We start from the raw sequence: 20,126 nt of genomic DNA on the forward strand, positions 1-20,126 counted from the left end.
GGTGTAGTGTCCTATGTCTGTATACAGTGTAATAGATGTGTATTATGCTCATGTACAGTGGTCAGGACATGTTGGGGGTGTAGTGTCCTATGTCTGTATACAGTGTAATAGATGTGAATTATGATCATGCCCAGTGGTCAGGTCATGTTGGGGGTGTAGTGTCCTATGTCTGTATACAGTGTAATAGATGTGTATTATGCTCATGTACAGTGGTCAGGTCATGTTGGGGGTGTAGTGTCCTTTGTCTGTATAGAGCAGTGGCTCCAAAACGGTGTGCCGTGGCACCCTGGGGTGCCTCAGGGCACTTGCAGGGGTGCCTCAAGTTGGTGGTTCAGTACCAAATAAAATGTATTTTTACTCAGTGTGATGGACAAAACCATTGCTAATGGCTGCCAATCAAAAAAATATGTGGACAAATATCCCTGTCCACCACCACATAACAGAACCTAAAGGTGACCTATAAGCACGGTCTACTTCATGTAATTTTTTTACTGAATTTCTGAGTAAGAAACTTTTGGCCCAAGGGTGCCATTGAAAATATGCTGATACTCTAGGGCGCCGTGATTTGAAAACGTTTGGGAACCACTTGTATAGAGTGTAATTGAAATGTATTATGTCATGTTTCAAGCTTCAATAAAGTTTGCTAGAGGGGAAAAAAAAAAAAAAAAAAGAGTATAGGACAAAATCCGATCCCTGCTATACCCCGTACTTCCCTACTCCTGGGTTAGTCGGGAGCCTCCAGCAAGTCTCCTGGCCGGTGCCAATCCCTCGCACCCCTTTGACGGACGCTCCCCTCCGGGGTTCACTCTGTTCTGTGATTGGCTGTCCTGGGGAGCCGATGCCGCGATTCGCGCTGAATCGCGTCATCGTGGCCCCGCTCCTGGCTGCAAAATGCCTGTAATCTTGGTTTTGTGTAGCGGGGGTGTGGCCGCGATGACTCGATCGCGCACTCCCCCCTGCTCTGACAATCTGGCTGCCTCCTCCTGGAAGAGGCCGCCAGATTGTCGGTAACCCTGCGCTTACCCCTAAAGCGTCTACACAAATGGAGCTTCTATTCGCCCTTCTATACTGCAAGGAGCACATTCCACGCACCCTTATCTTGTTTCACTAGATCAGGCCTGGCCAACCTGTAGCTCTCCAGCTGTTGTGAAACTACAAGTCCCAGCATTCCTTGCCAGAGTTTTAGCATTCCCGAATAGGCCAGGCCTGCATTAGATAAACTCTCTTGTTTTCGTGCAACTTTGAAAACCTTTTTAAGAAATCTTGCACTTGGTAATTGAGGCCCAATGTACACAGAAGCCCAACCACAACCTTCCCCTGGGAATGATTGTAAACGGACTATGCCCTGATCACCGTGCCTGCTGCCCATATGGTATACCAATGACATGGCATTAGGGGCGGTCATCGGTGTTTGAGGGCTGCCTGCATGTGCCCGTCCTGGTGGGGTAACGCAGACCCGGCACTTAACAAAGGTCTTCTTCTGCCTATAGTATTAGTTCACATGCGGCTGTGTTTCTCATCCCACGGTACACAAAGAGTTAAGACCGCAGGCTCTGTATGTGGCCTGGCAGTCAGGACTTTTTTCCATTTACAAGGTATCATGGTGTAAAAATAGCCGCTCTAATTCTGCCGGATCAATTTCCACTCTCACCCTTGCACTGGCTGTGTTAGTACTGTGTTAATATTAATGGAGCCATTTTAAAGGGACAATTTAAATAATAATAATATCGATAATAATATATTTTGTAGGGCTCTATCCTAGTGGTAATAAGAAGGCTGTTCCCCTTCATTCTTACCCAGCTATACGATGGGGACACTCTCCAGGTTTTCGTGAGAGTCTGAATAAAGATTGATAAATAGGAAGTGTTTAGTGTTCTTTACTTCTAAGTAGGGTTTTCTTTTTCTGTCTTTTCCTAAAATAAATTCTATATAATTTATTAGTATAGAACTGAAAATTATTCAAGATGGAAAAGTGCACATCTTACCCGACCGTGTGTACATGGCACATGGGTGGTAAATTGCCTGCTGCATGGACCATTGCTTCCATCAGTATTTAGCTCCTTAGATGCCAGTTATGGCTTTAGTATCTGGCTGCTGGAAGTCCCGTATACAGCTTGTTGTTCTTGTGGACACATAGGGCCTGATTCAGACCTGCTCGCTAAGCCGCGCTCGCTCATTGCCAAAAGGGGCCGGGTATGCAAATTCCGCGATTGCACTGTGTGGTGTAAGGACGCCCTCTATGTTTTATAGAGCGACGGCAGTGAGCGCACGCTGGTGTATAAAGACGCCCACTTTTCTTTATTAACACACGTCATCTCCAGGAAGTGTATGAATTATCCGTAACATCGAGAGCCATCGGAGCTGCTGGCAGCCCTTGATGTAGACCCTACCCCACCACAAGCACTGCGATCAGTTCAGGCTAAAATTCAACCAAGTGACGTGTTAAGTGACGCTACTTTGCTAATTATGCGCACCCATTAAACTCCGTTTTGACACTCAGACACGCCTCCGTTCGCACATCCCCTCCCCCGTTCACAAGCACCTTCCCATCACCACCCACAAAACGGCACTATCTGTCACTCAAAGTAGCGTCCAGTCTGTGTACTACGAGCGCACAATTCCCGGCCGCAGTGACTGGATCGCGCATGGGTACTTAGACGCATATGCATGTGCAGATGTGCGATAATTGCCCCGAGCGAGCGCAGCTTAGCGTCCGGGTCTGAATCAGGCCCATAGTGCACACAGCTGGCCCCAGGACTTCCGCTGGTCTCTGTGTGGATGTTTGTGAGCATATAAATACCCTGATTATCCTTCTGTGTTACAGCCAGCAGCCCTAGGCCGTGAGACCTGATATCTCTGCCCCTTTGAGTGTGTATGGATCGGTTCCTGTGGAACGCCATTCTGGATTGCCCGACTTATGCCTCGGGCCAGGGCATTGTCTCTGTAGTGGTGTGTGGTACGCTCGTGTGATACTTGGCCTCACACAGGCCTTAGCTTGGGTAATGAGGCCCAACTTCGATTACTGCCCATATATAAAGGGGGCAGGCAGGGCCACTTCTAGTTGCCAATCTTTCCACTCATAAAGCTGGAAGGCATAAATGTCGCCAGTGCTGCTTCCTCAATGTCTATACGCGTCACGTTGTCCCTGACGCGCTTAGTCCGGGTATGCTGTTACTTATAGTCTGCCAATGAAACAAATGTGGGATTTGTCATTAGGGCTCACTTTTGTTGGACTGTAAATCTCTGCAAGCTGCCGGGTAACAATGTGAGCATCTGCTGGGATTTTACAGGCGGCCATGTCTTGGGGTCACCTCTATGTGGGCCGGGATGGCGGTTGTTGCTGCAGAATACATCGGCGCCGTAATGCGGTGGATGTGTAGGTCGATAAGACTAGAGTCCTGCTTTGTTTTTCTTTTGTTTTTTTTATTATTATTTTTTCATTTTTTATAATGCTCATTTTAAATGTAAGCCCCCAAACCCCCCCCCCCCCCCCCAAGACTTTTTGTGCACTGGTACCTTGTTGGGACTGAAGATACTGTATGGTCGGATCTGGGATTCTTGGCTATGACCACTGGGGGTAACAATTTGTTGCTCTACAATTAAATATAAATGGACTATATAAAATATGTTGGTGTCTCTGCGTATTAATACCTGGCTACACTACGTATGAGGGACTGACATCTAATGGTGTCTCTGTATATTAATACCTGGCTACACTACGTATGAGGGACTGACATCTAATGGTGTCTCTGTATATTAATACCTGGCTACACTACGTATGGGGGACTGACATCTAATGGTGTCTCTGTATATTAATACCTGGCTACACTACGTATGGGGGACTGACATCTAATGGTGTCTCTGTATATTAATACCTGGCTACACAGCGTATGGGGGACTGACATCTAATGGTGTCTCTGTATATTAATACCTGGCTACACTACGTATGGAGGACTGACATCTAATGGTGTCTCTGTATATTAATACCTGGCTACACTACGTATGGGGGACTGACATCTCATGGCGTCTCTGCATATTAATACCTGGCTACACTACGTATGGGGGACTGACATCTAATGGTGTCTCTGTATATTAATACCTGGCTACACTGCGTATGGGGGACTGACATCTAATGGTGTCTCTGTATATTAATACCTGGCTACACTGCTTATGGGGGACTGACATCTAATGGTGTCTCTGTATATTAATACCTGGCTACACTGCTTATGGGGGACTGACATCTAATGGTGTCTCTGTATATTAATACCTGGCTACACTACGTATGGGGGACTGACATCTAATGGTGTCTCTGTATATTAATACCTGGCTACACAGCATATGGGGGACTGACATCTAATGGTGTCTCTGCATATTAATACCTGGCTACACTACGTATGGGGGACTGACATCTAATGGTGTCTCTGCATATTAATACCTGGCTACACTACGTATGGGGGACTGACATCTAATGGTGTCTCTGCATATTAATACCTGGCTACACTACGTATGGGGGACTGACATCTAATGGTGTCTCTGTATATTAATACCTGGCTACACTGCGTATGGGGGACTGACATCTAATGGTGTCTCTGTATATTAATACCTGGCTACACTGCGTATGGGGGACTGACATCTAATGGTGTCTCTGCATATTAATACCTGGCTACACTACGTATGGGGGACTGACATCTAATGGTGTCTCTGCATATTAATACCTGGCTACACTACGTATGGGGGACTGACATCTAATGGTGTCTCTGTACATTAATACCTGGCTACACTACGTATGGGGGACTGACATCTAATGGTGTCTCTGTATATTAATACCTGGCTACACTACGTATGAGGGACTGACATCTAATGGTGTCTCTGTATATTAATACCTGGCTACACTGCGTATGGGGGACTGACATCTAATGGTGTCTCTGTATATTAATACCTGGCTACACTACGTATGGGGGACTGACATCTAATGGTGTCTCTGTATATTAATACCTGGCTACACTACGTATGGAGGACTGACATCTAATGGTGTCTCTGTATATTAATACCTGGCTACACTGCGTATGGGGGACTGACATCTAATGGTGTCTCTGTATATTAATACCTGGCTACACTGCGTATGGAGGACTGACATCTAATGGTGTCTCTGTATATTAATACCTGGCTACACTACGTATGGAGGACTGACATCTAATGGTGTCTCTGTATATTAATACCTGGCTACACTACGTATGGAGGACTGACATCTAATGGCGTCTCTGTATATTAATACCTGGCTACACTACGTATGGGGGACTGACATCTCATGGCGTCTCTGCATATTAATACCTGGCTACACTACGTATGGGGGACTGACATCTAATGGTGTCTCTGTATATTAATACCTGGCTACACTGCGTATGGGGGACTGACATCTAATGGTGTCTCTGTATATTAATACCTGGCTACACTGCTTATGGGGGACTGACATCTAATGGTGTCTCTGTATATTAATACCTGGCTACACTACGTATGGGGGACTGACATCTAATGGTGTCTCTGTATATTAATACCTGGCTACACTACGTATGGGGGACTGACATCTAATGGTGTCTCTGCGCATTAATACCTGGCTACACTACGTATGGGGGACTGACATCTAATGGTGTCTCTGCATATTAATACCTGGCTACACTACGTATGGGGGACTGACATCTAATGGTGTCTCTGTATATTAATACCTGGCTACACTGCGCATGGGGGACTGACATCTAATGGTGTCTCTGCATATTAATACCTGGCTACACTACGTATGGGGGACTGACATCTAATGGTGTCTCTGTATATTAATACCTGGCTACACTACGTATGGGGGACTGACATCTAATGGTGTCTCTGTATATTAATACCTGGCTACACTGCGTATGGGGGACTGACATCTAATGGCGTCTCTGCATATTAATACCTGGCTACACTGCGTATGGGGGACTGACATCTAATGGCGTCTCTGTATATTAATACCTGGCTACACTGCGTATGGGGGACTGGATGCAGCCTTCCGATTTAGGGGGTGACCACAAAAAGGGTTAAATAGTATAAAAACAAATTATCTAAAATTCCATTATCGATCTAAAAAAATAAATGATTGAGCAGCCTAATTGTAAAACCATGTAATAGAAGTTTTCGTGTCGCAGGGGGGTATATCATCGGACGGTCTCTTAGCTCAGCTCAAACTCTACAAATCGCTTTCTGGTTCACATTAGATTCAACTTTGCTCTCTTATCTTGGATGTATAATCAACATCGTCCTAGGTTACCGTCCACTACAGTGAAGTTTGCTAATTACATTACATTCATCACTGATGTAACCACGGCGCCCTTAGACCACTGGCAAACAAAGACCGTCTCACACAGACAACACGGGGAGGGTTCTCTTAGGCTGGGTACACACTGGAGTGACGGGCATTCGTTCCGACATCGTAACGAATGCCCGTGAACAGTGATTGTGCGTCCACACTGGACGACAGTAATGAACGACAGAACGATCACCGTAACATCATTCATTAACAATGCACAGGCCGCTAGCGGTATCGCTAGGTTTGTTGCGCAGCACATCAACCCTAACGACCGCGGGTGTGTGCAATGAAATAAGCCATTCGAGAAACTAAGGCTGGTGACTGAAACGTGTAATATGATACGCACTGAATGAATATATCCTCGTAACTAAATACAAAGAAATCTAGAGGGCTCCTGCGCAGTCCAAAGGCTGCAGAGGAGGAGGTTAAGGAGGGGTCATCAACCACCCATAAACATAGGACAAACAGGAAAAAACAACCAACTCCTACTGCGCTCTTTCAATCACTTGTAAATATGGAAATAATCTATTAAAAAAATAAAAAACAATGTAAAACTCTACATCCAAAATATAAAGTCAATTGGACTGTATTAAAAAATCAAAAAGACCAGGACGATGGTCCCTGTTCCCAAGACGAGTCCTAATAATTATGGAACAATGGGCCTGATTCAGAGCCGCTCGTAAGCGGCCGCTCGTTCGCTCCGAGCGATGTTCGCACAACTGCGCATGCGTTTGGGTTGTAATACGCATGCGCGAACCAGTCATTGCGGTCAGAAATTGTGTGCTCGCAAAATAGCGAATGCCTGCTAATTTGAGTGACAGGATGAGGCGTTTGTGGGTGGTAACAGGGGAAGGTGCTTGAAAACGGGGAGTGGAGATCCGAACGCAGGCGTGCCAAACGGTCAAAACGGGCTTTTTAAGGGTGTGCATAATTAACAAAGCAGCGTCATCAACCACGTCACTTGGTTGTCTTTTAGCCTGAACTGCTCGCATGATTGCGGTAGGAAAATGCTACCACAAGCACTGCGAGCAGTTCAGATGCCTTTCGATGTACTCGATTAATCTAATAAATAGCGGAGATGACGTATGATGCGAGCGGCCAGGGGGCGTTTTTAAAAAAATAGCGAGCGCATGTTTCGTTCACTCGTTCAGACATAGAGGCGTCAACAGACCGCAAAGAGCGAGCGCTCTATTTAAATATCCGGCCCCTTTTTTTGAACGAGCGAGCGCAAATAGCGTCCGGCTCTGAATCAGGCCCAATGTCCTGGTCCATAGAGGATGGGATGAAGAGGCCCATTTAAATCTTCAAAACCTTCTTCTATTCTTTGGGTCAAAATCCTCAGGAAAGGATCAAAAAAGAAACAGAAAAAAGGGAAGACTAATAGTGTAGTAAGTTCCGGCCAAAAAACTCTCTTTTACAATATGTCCAGTCTAATATGATGAGTCTAAAATATTATTCGTACCATACTCACTCTGAATTACAGAGGAAGACTCCCATAAAGGTTTCTTTAGATGATAAAATGAATACCAGGCTGGTCATGAAAACACCCATGTGCAGATAAAACTTTGTAAACAGGACCGGGGGGGCGTATCCTACTCACAATAAAATGGGCGATAACATTCACATAAAGGGATCTTTGGGTCTCTCCTAAGAAACTTCCCTCAAATGGATGTCGTTTTCCCAAAGTCACTCGTCACTCCGTGGTGGTAGTATCAATGGTCCTCAAAGTGGGGTGATAAAAAATGGGGGAGAGGGGAGCTGCTAGTGTAGTAGGTTCAAATCAACAATATCTCTTCACATACGTATCCTATGAAAAGTAAGTCGTACCGTACTCACTCTATATCACAGAGGAGAATTCCCATAACGGTACGATCTTTAAGTGCCCCGGTTTCTAACCGGTAAATAATGAGGCACCTCTGTGCTAATAAAATCGTACAAATAAATAAAGGTAACGTACCCCACTCACAATAAATTATATGGGGATGTTCCCGTAATGGTTTCTCCCAAGCAGGTGTCTCAGCACCCTGCGCCATCCGTGTTCCCCCTGGCCCCTCCCCTCACTGCGCCCTCCCCGTGCTTACATTATTCACCACAACAAACGGGGTGGTGGGCGGGACTTTCCTACTGCCGGACCCCGGTGCCCAGCCCAGAACATACCTGGAGCCAGCCCTGCTCCCAAGGCTCCTATTGCTCATTCCATGTCCTCAGCTAAGGTGCCGTAATAATGATGAAATGAACAAGGGGTCACATCAGGAGTAGGTAATGTCAGTAAATATTTATTACTAAACAATCCGGTAAACAAATATAAACAGGCGGAAAAAAAAAAGAAGAAAAAAGCAGTATATGACCTGCAGTGAAAAATAAAATCCGGACTGTCCCACTGTCGGTCGTGAGTTCTTGGTAGAATCACTGGGTTGCTTCAACCTCTATCCACCTGTCAGTGAATGTACTACCCAGCGCTGGTGTGTTTGTTTTATAGTATAGCGCCGCTGTGTCCGACTGGCAGGACAAGCAGCTGGCTTTACAATATGTCATTTTCATCCTGCAGATCCTATGCCTGTGTGTGTGTGTATGTATGTATGTATGTATGTATATATATATATGTGTGTGTGTGTATATATATTTATAGTGTTTGTGTATATACAGTCAGGTGCATAAATATTGGGACATTGACAGAATTTTCATATTTTGGCCTCTATTCACCACCACAATGGCTTTGAAATGAAACAAACAAGATGTGCTTTACCTGCAGACTTTCAGATTTCATTTGAGGGTAATTACATCCAAATCGGGTGAACGGTGTAGGAATTACAACAGTTTCAATATGTGCCTCCCACTTTTTAAGGGGCCAAAAGTAATGGGACTATCAACTCAAAAGCTATTTCATGGACAGGTGTGGGCTATTCCCTCGTTATTTCATTATCAATTAAGCAGGTAAAAGGTCTGGAGTTGATTCTAGGTGTGACATTTGCATTTGGAATCAGTTGCTGTCGACTCTCAATATGAGATCCAAAGAGCTGTCACTGTCAGTGAAGCAAGCCATCATTAGACTGAAAAATCTAAACAAACCCATCAGAGAGATAGCAAAAACATTAGGTGTGGCCAAATCAACTGTTTGGAACATTCTTAAAAATGGGATTTTGGTACCTACCGGTAAATCCTTTTCTCTGATTCCACAGGGGACACTGGAAGTACTTACGCTGGGGTATAGAGGCGTGGATAACTGGAGCCGGCACTTGAAATAATTTAGAAGTGTGAAGCTCCTCCCCCTCTATGCCCCATCAGCCCTCATTTTTGAAAATGAAGACGGAGAGTAGATGGAGAACAAGCGGAGTAAGAAAAGGAGAGAAGAACACACAATAACTGTATCATACAACATTCGCAACAAGCCGAACAGGCAGGCAAAGAGCGCAGAGGTGGGCGTCCAGTGTCCCCTGTGGAATCAGAGAAAAGGATTTACCGGTAGGTACCAAAATCCCATTTTCTCTTTCATCCACTAGGGGACACTGGAGGTGCTTACGCTGGGGACGTCCCAAAGTTTTTTCCCCACGGGCGGGAACGCTCTGAGGCGCCTGCAGAACTAGGCGGCCAAACCGGGATGCCGAAGAAGGAAACATATCCAATTTGTAAAACTTGACAAACGTGTGAACTGAAGACCAAGACGCCGCACGGCACAATTGTGACGTGGAGGCTCCTCTACCGGCCGCCCATGACGCACCCACAGAACGTGTGGAATGAGCCGAAATGGACGAAGGAGGCAGACGGTCGGCACTAACATAAGCCAGATGAATAGTCAGCCGAATCCAACGTGCCAAAGTCTGCTTAGACGATGGACAACCCCTCCGAACAGCATCATAGAGGACAAAAAGCGACTCAAACTTAAGGAGGGACGCTGTCCTGGCAACATAGGTGCGGAGAGCCGTAACCACATCCAAAGCAGAAGAACCACCAGAGTCCTCCACCAACGACTGTACCACAATAGACTGATAGATATGAAAAGCCGACACAATATTGGGAAGGAAAGCAGCTACCGTCCGGAGTTCCGCCCTATCAGCATGAAACACAAGGTAAGGTGCTTATCAGACATAGCCCCCCATTTTGAAACCCTACGAGTCGAAGCAAGAACCAGGAGGAGGACCGTCTTCCAAGACAGGTACTGAAGATCAACATCCTCCAAAGGTTCAAACATGGGCGACTGAAGAAACAGAAGCACTAAGTTTAGATCCCAGGGAGCTATTGGAGGTACAAAAGGGTGCTGCGTGCGCAAGACCCCTTACAGAATGTCAGCATCTCAGGAAAGAAGGCCAATTTCCTTTGAAAGGAAAATGGAAAGGTCAGAGACTTGCACCTTTTAAGGTTCCTAGACGAAGGTCAGAATCCAGACCTGTCTAAAGGAAAAGCAGAAACTGTGGATAAACGAAAAGTCCTAGACAGAAGACCCCGACCGGCACACCATGAGATCTAAGCACGCCAGAAGCGATGATCATGCGCATACGAAACTGGCTTCCTGGCACGTATCATGGTGGGAATAACTGCGTCTGGGATGCCACTGCGTCTTAGGATATCGGTTTAAAGAGCCACCCCATTAAACGCAGTTGCGCTAAGTTGGGGTGTATGAAAAAACCCTGCTGGAGAGGATCCGGGCGCATAGGAAAGGACCACGGATCTTCTGTCATTAGGGACCGAAGGTCCGAGAACCAACTTCTCCGAGGCCAGTTCTGAGCCACGAGAATTACAGAGGCTGTCTCTTGTTTATCCCCTTTTTAGAAGACAAGGAAGACGCGGAATCGGAGGAAAAAGATAAACAAAGTCGTAGATCCACTGACTTGTCAGAGCGGCTACTGCTTCCGCCTGTGGATCTCGAGTTCTTGACACGTATACTGGGAGCTGACAATTCAGTCGTGACGCCATGAGGTTCACCTGAGGACATCCCCATTGACGTATCAGCGCGCTGAACACGTCTGGATGAAGCTTGCATTCCGGATATCCTGTCGACTTAGGTAATCTGCTTCCCAGTTGTCCACACCCGGGATGAATACCGCCAACAGGATTACTTACTGGTTCTCGGCCCACCGGAAGATATCAGTTACTTCTCGCATAGCCATGCGACTCAGAGTTCCTCCTTGGCCATTGATGAAAACGACTGCCGTCGCGCTGTCGGACTGAACTCTTACGGGATGAGCCCTTTAGAAACTCTGTTGCCTCTATCAGAGCATTGTTCGGTCTGAGTTCCAACGCCTTTATGGCCCACTTCTGTTCTAGAGGGGACCCTTGAACCTGAAAGTGGTAATCGAGGACTACTGCTCTCCATCCTCGGAGGCTGGCATCCGTAGTTACGATGATCCAGTTCCACACTCCGAATCTCCGGCCCGCTATAAGATTGGTGGATTGCGTCCACCAGAGAAGGCCACTCTGGTAACCGGGCTCAGACAGATCTGTCGTTGTAGAAGCAGATGAGACCCTGACCCCTGGAGTGAAACCAGCCGAACTGAAGTGCCTCGAAAGCAGCTACCATCTTTCCTAAGAGACGCAGACAAAGAAGCATTGACATAATGGATTATGTTCACTCCTGATGACCGAAGGAGAGCGATCATGACTGCTATGAGTTTGGTGAATATGCGGGGAGCCGAAGATATGATCTTTCAATATGGCAAAATTTTGAAAAGCTTGGTGTGGTTCCCATGGGAAAATGGAGATAAGTATCCCTGATATCCAGGGATAATAGGAACTCCCCTGGTTCCATGCTCGCAACAACGGACTGCAGAGATTCCATTTTGAAACGATACATCTTTAGATACAGGTTTAAGGACTTGAGGTTCAAGATGGCCATGACCGCACCCTCCGGTCTGGGCACTACAAACAGGCTTGAGTAAAACCCCATACCTCGCTGATGCTCCGGAACCGGAACTAACACAGATGACAATACTAGAGACCTGATAGCCTCCTGTAGAACTTGAAATTCTTGCAAGTGGGCTCCCACCGCAGGAGACCCCAGGTGGGACGGAAAACAGTCATGCCACCTGTTTCTCAGCTGGTTTAGACTCTGGTCTACGTGCAACCGTGTGTGGACGACCTCTACCTCTGGCTCTACCATGAAAGGAATGAGGGGCTCAAAAGGAATGAAACGAAGGTCCAGTATAAGGTCTTCTGGGATCTGGAGCAGTAGACGGGAGGAAAGAGGACTTACCGCCCCGTGGCTTGGGATATCCACTTGTCCAATTCCGGGCCAAAAAGCATGTCACCCGTGAATGGTAAACCCTCAACCGCACGTTTGGACTCTGCGTCCGCCTGCCAAGTGCGCAACCACAGAGCTCTGCGTCCTGAAATAGCAGATGCAGATATGCGAGCACTAATCTGACTAATATCCTTTGAAGCTTCTCCCAAGTAAACTGCAGACTCACGGATGTGTTCTGCTAATAGACGTAATTCTACTCTGGAAGTACCCGAGTCCAAACCTGAAATCAGCTGGTCAGCCCAGCAAACCACAGCCTTGTTAACCCCGGCGGTAACAAGGTTAGGACTAAGTTGAGCTCCCGTTGCGGTGTATATATAGATCTTAGTGTTGTCTCCAACTTACGATCCGAAGTGTCCTTTAAAACAGTAGCTCCCGGCACCGGAAGTGCTGTTTTCTTAGTGAGACGGGAAACAGACATCTATAGGAGGAGGAGTTTCCCACTTCTCCATCATGGATGATGGAAAAGGGAAGCTAGACGGAAAACTACGCCCAGATGCAGAACAGGTGCTTTACCCTCTGCACCATCTCTGGATACACATTAAATAGTGGACGTGGGATCTGAACCCAGGTCTTGAAATTTGGAATTGTTTCCAGGCCCTGTTCATTTCTTGTAAAACTTCTTCCAATTCACCCTCTACGGTATCCTCTGTGGCGAGGAATTCTTCGTCCGACTCTTCTGACTGGAGAACAGTCATTAGAGTACGCTTTTGAGACGGGCTTTGGTAGGAGGTGGAGTGTGTAGGCACCGCTGTACCCATCACCTGAACCAGGGTGTCTAGAGACTTGGTTAAGTCAGCTACCCAGGGAGGATGAGACCTGCGCGCCTCAGCCAACTCCGATGTTAAATTTGACATAACTCCTACCATGTCAGTGACCCATGGCGGAGCAGGAGAGCTAGTAATCGCCATCTGTGAATCCGTTGTTATACAAGCATCACATAACGTGGACCCAGTGGCCTGTGGCTTGGTCTGTTTGTTGTTACACTTGGAACAGACAAACAGCCTTTGAGAGGCCTTGTTTCTGTTGGACATGGTACACACAGTCACTCAGAGAAACACAGCGTAAAACAGAAAAGACACAGACATATAAAAACAAGAAGGCTGTGGGACACAGAGGAGGAGAAACCCCCCTCCCACAGATCAGATTCCCCTGCACTTACACCCAAGTTACTTACAGCCTCTTTACCAGGGATGTAATCAGATGTACTTGTCCTGCAGCACAGGAATGGCAGCAGAGGAATCCAGCCTTCTGTGTCTTACACTGCAATCTCCTATATAGAGATGCAGTATGTGCTGCTGTGTAATGAAGAACTGCAGCCCTGCTGTTATACGGCCGCTTGACGTGTATGGGAGAGAGACCCGTGCTGCCTTTAAGCCCCGCCCCCTTCTTTATGCCCTAAAGGGCTATCAACCTCCTTACAAGATGGCCTCTGTGACCATTAACCACCTCCCCCATGCGCCACACCGCGTGTACAGCGGACCGCTTACCGCCTCTCTGCCCCGCGTGTAACAGCGGGGAGAGGGAGAGCCGGGCAGAAGGAGGGAGAGCAGGCGCCTGTCAGCTGCCCCGCGCTACTGTAACAGCGGGGAGAGGGAGAGCCCGGCGGGTAGGAGGGAGAGCAGGCGCCTGGTCGCGCTTGTAGAGCACTTAGGCTGAGCCGGGTGCCGCGCTTACCAGCGGGAGGAGGGAGAGGGAGAGCATAGTGCTCTGCATTAGCTGCCCAGCATTCTAAATATGTAAGACCGCTGGGCAGCGGCGGGAGCGGGAGCCGGGGGATGCGCAGGTGATTACTCACTGTGTGGTCCCCGATGGAGTCTCTCTGCAGCATTCAGCACTTCTCTTCTTCCTTGTTGAGAATGTGCTGTGGCAGTAAGGAGCTGTCAGTGCTTTTCAAATAAGCACTGTGCAATCCTTCCTGCCTCCTATAAGGACAGGTGGCGAAGGGTACCTAAAAGTGTCAAAAGATGTAAAAATAAAGAAAACCTAAATAAATAAAATTAAATGTGTTGCTGGAGCACAGCAGGTTGTGACCAGCTCCGTAGGCACATTTTCTAAACTGAGGGCTGATGGGGCATAGAGGGGAAGGAGCTTCACACTTCTAAATTATTTAAAGTGCCGGCTCCAGTTATCCACGCCTCTATACCCCAGCGTAAGCACCTCCAGTGTCCCCTAGTGGATGAAAGAGAAAAGAAAGAACGCATCGGAGAGCTCATCAACACCAAAAGAAACCGGAAGACCACGGAAAACAACTGTGGTGGATGACAGAAGAATTATTCCCTGGTGAAGAAAAACCCCTTCACAACAGTTGGCCAAATCAAGAACACTCTCCAGGAGGTAGGTGTATATGTGTCAAAGTCAACAATCAAGAGAAGACTTCACAAGAGTGAATATAGAGGGTTCACCACAAGATGTAAACCATTGGTGAGCCACAAAAACAGGAAGACCAGATTAGAGTTTGCCAAACAAACTCTAAAAAAGCCATTACTGTTCTGGAACAACATCCTATGGACAGATGAGACAAAGATCAACTTGTACCAGAGTGACGGGAAGAGAAGAGTATGGAGAAGGAAAGGAACTGCTCATGATCCAAAACATACCACCTCATCAGTGAAGCATGGTGGTGGTAGTGTCATGGTGTTCAATGGAACTGGTTCCCTTGTATTTATTGATGATGTGACTGCTGACAAAAGCAGCAGAATGAATTCTGAAGTGTTTCAGGCAATATTATATGCTCATATTCAGTCAAATGCTTCAGAACTCATTGGACGGCGCTTCACAGTGCAGATGGACAATGACCCGAAGCATACTGCAAAAGCAACCAAAGAGTTTTTTAAGGCTAAAAAGTGGAATGTTATGCAATGGCCAAGTCAATCCCCTGACCTGAATCCGATTGAGCATGCATTTCACTTGATGAAGACAAAACTGAAGGGAAAATGCCCCAAGAACAAGCAGGAACTGGAGACATTTGCAGTAGAGGCCTGGCAGAGCATCACCAGGGATGAAACCCAGCGTCTGGTGATGTCTATGCGTTCCAGACTTCAGGCTGTAATTGCCTGCAAAGGATTTGCAACAAAGTATTAAAAAGTGAAAGTTAGATTTAGGATTGTTTTAGTTTGTCCCATTACTTTTGGCCCCTTAGAAAGTGGGAGGCACATATAGAAACCGTTGTAATTCCTACACCGTTCACCTGATTTGGATGTAATTACCCTCAAATTAAAACTGAAAGTCTGCAGGTAAATCACATCTTGTTTGTTTCATTTCAAAGCCATTGTGGTGGTGAATAGAGGCCAAAATATGAAAATTCTGTCAATGTCCCAATATTTATGCACATGACTATATATATATATATATATATATATATATATATATATATATTGTAATTATGCACTATATAAATGATGATAATATTATGAAGGGCTCATTTAAAAGTACTGTGGAAATCCTCCAAAAAAAATGCTCTGCTGCGCATTTTCCAGATGCGGTATTTAGGAGCTTATTCTTTTCCAACCATTGCAATACGAGCGCGTGAGACAGACATAAGTTGGTTGCGTGGCGCTCTAGCATTTTAAGTGCGCTGTTCAAATTCTCCAACACAGTGGAGGGAGTAGCGGCATTGACTCTGACATGACCCATTTTTTATACGTTTTTTTTTTTTCTTTCTAATTTATTAATGTATGAAAAGTGCTGGATAGATAAATGAAATTAGAGCTGTAGCTGTGAGTGAGCCTGACATGGGGGGAGAAGGCAGACTGGTGGTAGTGAACCTTATACATAACTAACCTTGGACAAGAGATAAGGAAAGATCTGTACACTATAAGCTTTGTGCAATGGGTGATGTACAGTGTACGGAATGACTACTAATTACAGGGTAACCTATTAATGTCAGTGGGTGCATCAATGAAAGCCCAGGGAAGGTGCCACTGTTATAAGAATCAGATCTGATATTTATACTGGTGATTCAGGGCTACAGATAATTATTATCCTCATTCTGACACTTTTTGTCTTTTATGTAGGTGCTGCTGGTGTGCTAGTGGGACATCCCTTCGACACTGTAAAGGTGGGTTTTAATTTCAATCATATAAATATATATATATATTAGTATGAATTATATGTGCAAATACTTTATACAAAATGTAACACTGATTATTACATATATAATTGGCTGCTATATGTCCGGTACAAGTGCCTGAGTCTGATTGTCCACATTCAATCAAGCAGAATATTCAGTGCCTCCGGAAAGTATTCACAACGCTTCACTTTTTCCACATTTTGTTACAGCCTTATTCCAAAATGGAATAAATTAATTTTTGTCCTCAAAATTCTACACACAATACCCCATAATGACAACGTGTAAAAAGATTTTTTTGATATTTTTTTTCAAATTTTATAAAAAAAAACCCCACTAAGAAATCACATGTACATAAGTATTCACAGCCTTTGCCATGAACCTCAAAATTGAGTTCAGGTGCATCCGGTTTCCACTGATCATCCTTGAGATGTTCCTACAGCTTAATTGGAGTCCACCTGTGGTAAATTCAGTTGATCGGACATGATTTTAAAAGGAATACACCGGTCTATATAAGGTCCCACACTTGACAGCGCATGTCAGAGCACAAACCAAGCATGAAGTCCAAGGAATTGTCTGTAGACCTCCGAGGCAGGATTGTCTCGAGGCACAACTCTGGGGAAGGGTACAGAAAAATATCTGCTGCTATGAAGGTCCCAATGAGCACAGTGGCCTCCATCATCCGTAAATGGAAGATGTTCAGAACCACCTGGACTACCTAGAGTTGGCCAGCCGTCTAAACTGAGCAATCGGGGGAGAAGGGCCCTAGTCAGGGAGGTGACCAAGAACCCGATGGTCACTCTGTCAGAGCTACAGCATTCCTCTGTGGAGAGAGGAGAAGCTTCCAGAAGGACAACCATCTCTGCAGCAATCCACCAAACAGGTCTGTATGGTAGAGTGGCCAGACGGAAGCCACTCCTTAGTAAAAAGCACATGGCAGCCTGCCTGGAGTTTGCCAAAATGCACCTGAAGATCTCTCAGACCATGAGAGACAAAAATTGAACTGTTTGGCGTGAATGCCAGGCGTTATGTTTGGAGGAAACCAGGCTCCGCTCATCACCAGGCCAATACCATTCCTACAATGAAGCATGGTGGTGGCAGCATCATGCTGTGGGGATGTTTTTCAGCGGCAGGAACTGGGAGACTAGTCAGGATAGAGGGAAAGATGAATACAGCAATGTACAGAGACATCCTGAATGAAAACCTGCTCCAGAGCGCTCTTGACCTCTGAGTGGAGCGACGGTTCATCTTTCAGCAGGACAACGACCCTAAGCACACAGCCAAGATATCAAAGGAGTGGCTTCAGGACAACTCTGTGAAAGTCTGTGAGTTGCCCAGCCAGAACCCAGACTTGAATCCAATTGAACATCTTTGGAGATATCTAAAAATGGCTGTGCACCGACGCTTCCCATCCAACCTGATGGAGCTTGAGAGGTGCTGCATTTGCAAAAATCTAAAAAAACTTTTTACACGTTGTCATTATGCGGTGTTGTGTGTAGAATTTTGAGGACAAAAATGAATTGATTTCATTTTGGAATAAGGCTGTAACATAACATAAAATGTGGAAAAAGTGAAGCGTTGGGAATACCTTCCGGATGCACTGTATCATGTGCTTTTCAGTCCTGTGTTTTGTATCATCAGGTGACATTATTTATAGCTATTGCCCATGGATAAAACACAGATCTGCTGTGTTCTCTGCTTTGGATAGTTGGGCCTGGTGCAGTGATGAAAGGAAGTTGGGCGTATAATGCTCCAAAAAAAAAAAAAAGAGCATGCCAAAAATGTGTATATCCGCCCAATCTGCAGAGTTATACGCACCCTAGTAGCCACCGCTTCTGAGTTGTGTATCATGTGCGCCTGGTTTGCACCTGCCCTATACTAGGTGCACATTGCAGGCCTGCACACAGGCGTATTTTGGCTTTAGTTCATACCTGCAAGAGAGGCCCTGAGTGGATTTCACCTACATCAGTACGCCCCATCACGACCCAGTTCCACCTCTCTGTCGAAAGCGTGGGTGCGTTCCAAATGCATTTTACTCTGCATCGCCTGTATTTATGTGCACCCATGTTCTAAGTACGTATGTGCTGTGCGAATTCACATGAGATTTACTCTGCCAATGGGCGTAGGTTCACCTCTCCATCAGTCCCCGAGTGTGTCCAGATAACAGCTTTGTACTATATGCCAGGGAAATACCAAGAACAACAGTGACTAATATTGTAAATATAACTGAAAAACCGGGAGAGAAAAGACGTTCGTATTTAAGACCAGTGTGTAGGAGGGCAATGTACAGGCCAGTAAGTAAGAGTCATCGTACGGTGGAACCCCACAACTAGGACATTCTAGCCTATGTGAATGTTTGCTGTCTAGTGTTATAGTAGATGTCTGTATTCATTCCCTTACTGCGGAGCCTGTTTAATGTGGGAACAAGTCAACTTAATTTCCTCGAAAATTGGTCACAAATTATAGATCTATTTAAATGTCACATTAAGGATCATTTGTTTTATTTTCTTGAAATGCCAGTCTCTGTATGTATAGCAGGTCACTGTCCTATACCTCTTCTTAGTGGGAAAGTGGAATTTAATGGGACTGAGGGGGAGAGGTATCAAACCTTAGAGAGAGCTAAAGTGGAGACTTTTTAGCAACCAACCAGCTTCTTACTGTCATTCCATAGACTGTGCTAGATAATTGGAAGCTGATGGTCGCTATGGGAAACATCTCCACTTTACCTCACTCAAGGGCTTGGTACATCACCCCCTTGTGAGCGGAATATAAACATTTAAAGAGCGTGGAGCTGAACTGGTCTCCTTACTGTAACTACCCCAATTTTCAACCAACACATGAAAGGAGGACCACGAGGACTATTGCATCTGAGATTGCAGGGTGTAGTCCAATGTAATCCATTCTTAGCTCTGGTCACACACGGTCTCGTCCACCCACCCAACGTGAGTGACAGGAACAGCGCCCAGTGCTACCACACGGATGAGCTGGTCACTTGTGACATCACTGGAGCCTGTTAATGAGGTTGAGTGATGACTGCGCTCACCGGTCAGTGCGCCTGATTCAGTGGTGAAGTAGCCGTGGCTGCAAATGCCGCTACAAAACCCTTCCCTGGTGTTTATTCGTGCCTCCGAATGTGCAAGGACTGAGATGCCCACTGTCAGCGTCCGTAGACTTATTACCGCCCGGTGCGTCTATTTACGCACCCTGGAAACTTCCACCAGTCCAATGGCAGGTGCAGATTTTAACGTCCGACTATGGCCTTCAAAGTGACCGATTGAGCGTCTTTGTACTCAAACACTTCAGCGCCATGCCTGCGACACTTCCATAACACGCCCATGCGACAGACCATTTCCGTGCGCCTGTTTAGCCACCTCCCAGTCCCTGCCCAAGAACTTCCAGCATTTTTCCATGACTGTTGTGATACCGTGTGTTTCAGTCACATCCGCGCCTGTGTAACGCATGCGCCATAGAAGTTTTTAGGAACTTTC

At 46.1% G+C, this 20,126-nt stretch overlaps 1 protein-coding gene across 1 annotated transcript in view; it reads left to right on the forward strand.

The window, feature by feature from the left end:
* Window positions 1-20,126, forward strand: part of SLC25A29 (solute carrier family 25 member 29) — a 59,610-nt gene that overhangs the window by 20,514 nt on the left and 18,970 nt on the right. Inside the window, exon 2 of the mRNA XM_088475385.1 lies at window positions 16,586-16,629. Coding sequence (XP_088331511.1) covers window positions 16,586-16,629 — 44 coding nt within the window. The remainder of the gene's footprint in view (window positions 1-16,585; window positions 16,630-20,126) is intronic.

The sequence above is a fragment of the Taudactylus pleione genome, unplaced genomic scaffold, assembly GCF_031769625.1.
Source record: "Taudactylus pleione unplaced genomic scaffold, aTauple2 ptg000171l, whole genome shotgun sequence".
Lineage (NCBI taxonomy): Eukaryota > Metazoa > Chordata > Amphibia > Anura > Myobatrachidae > Taudactylus > Taudactylus pleione.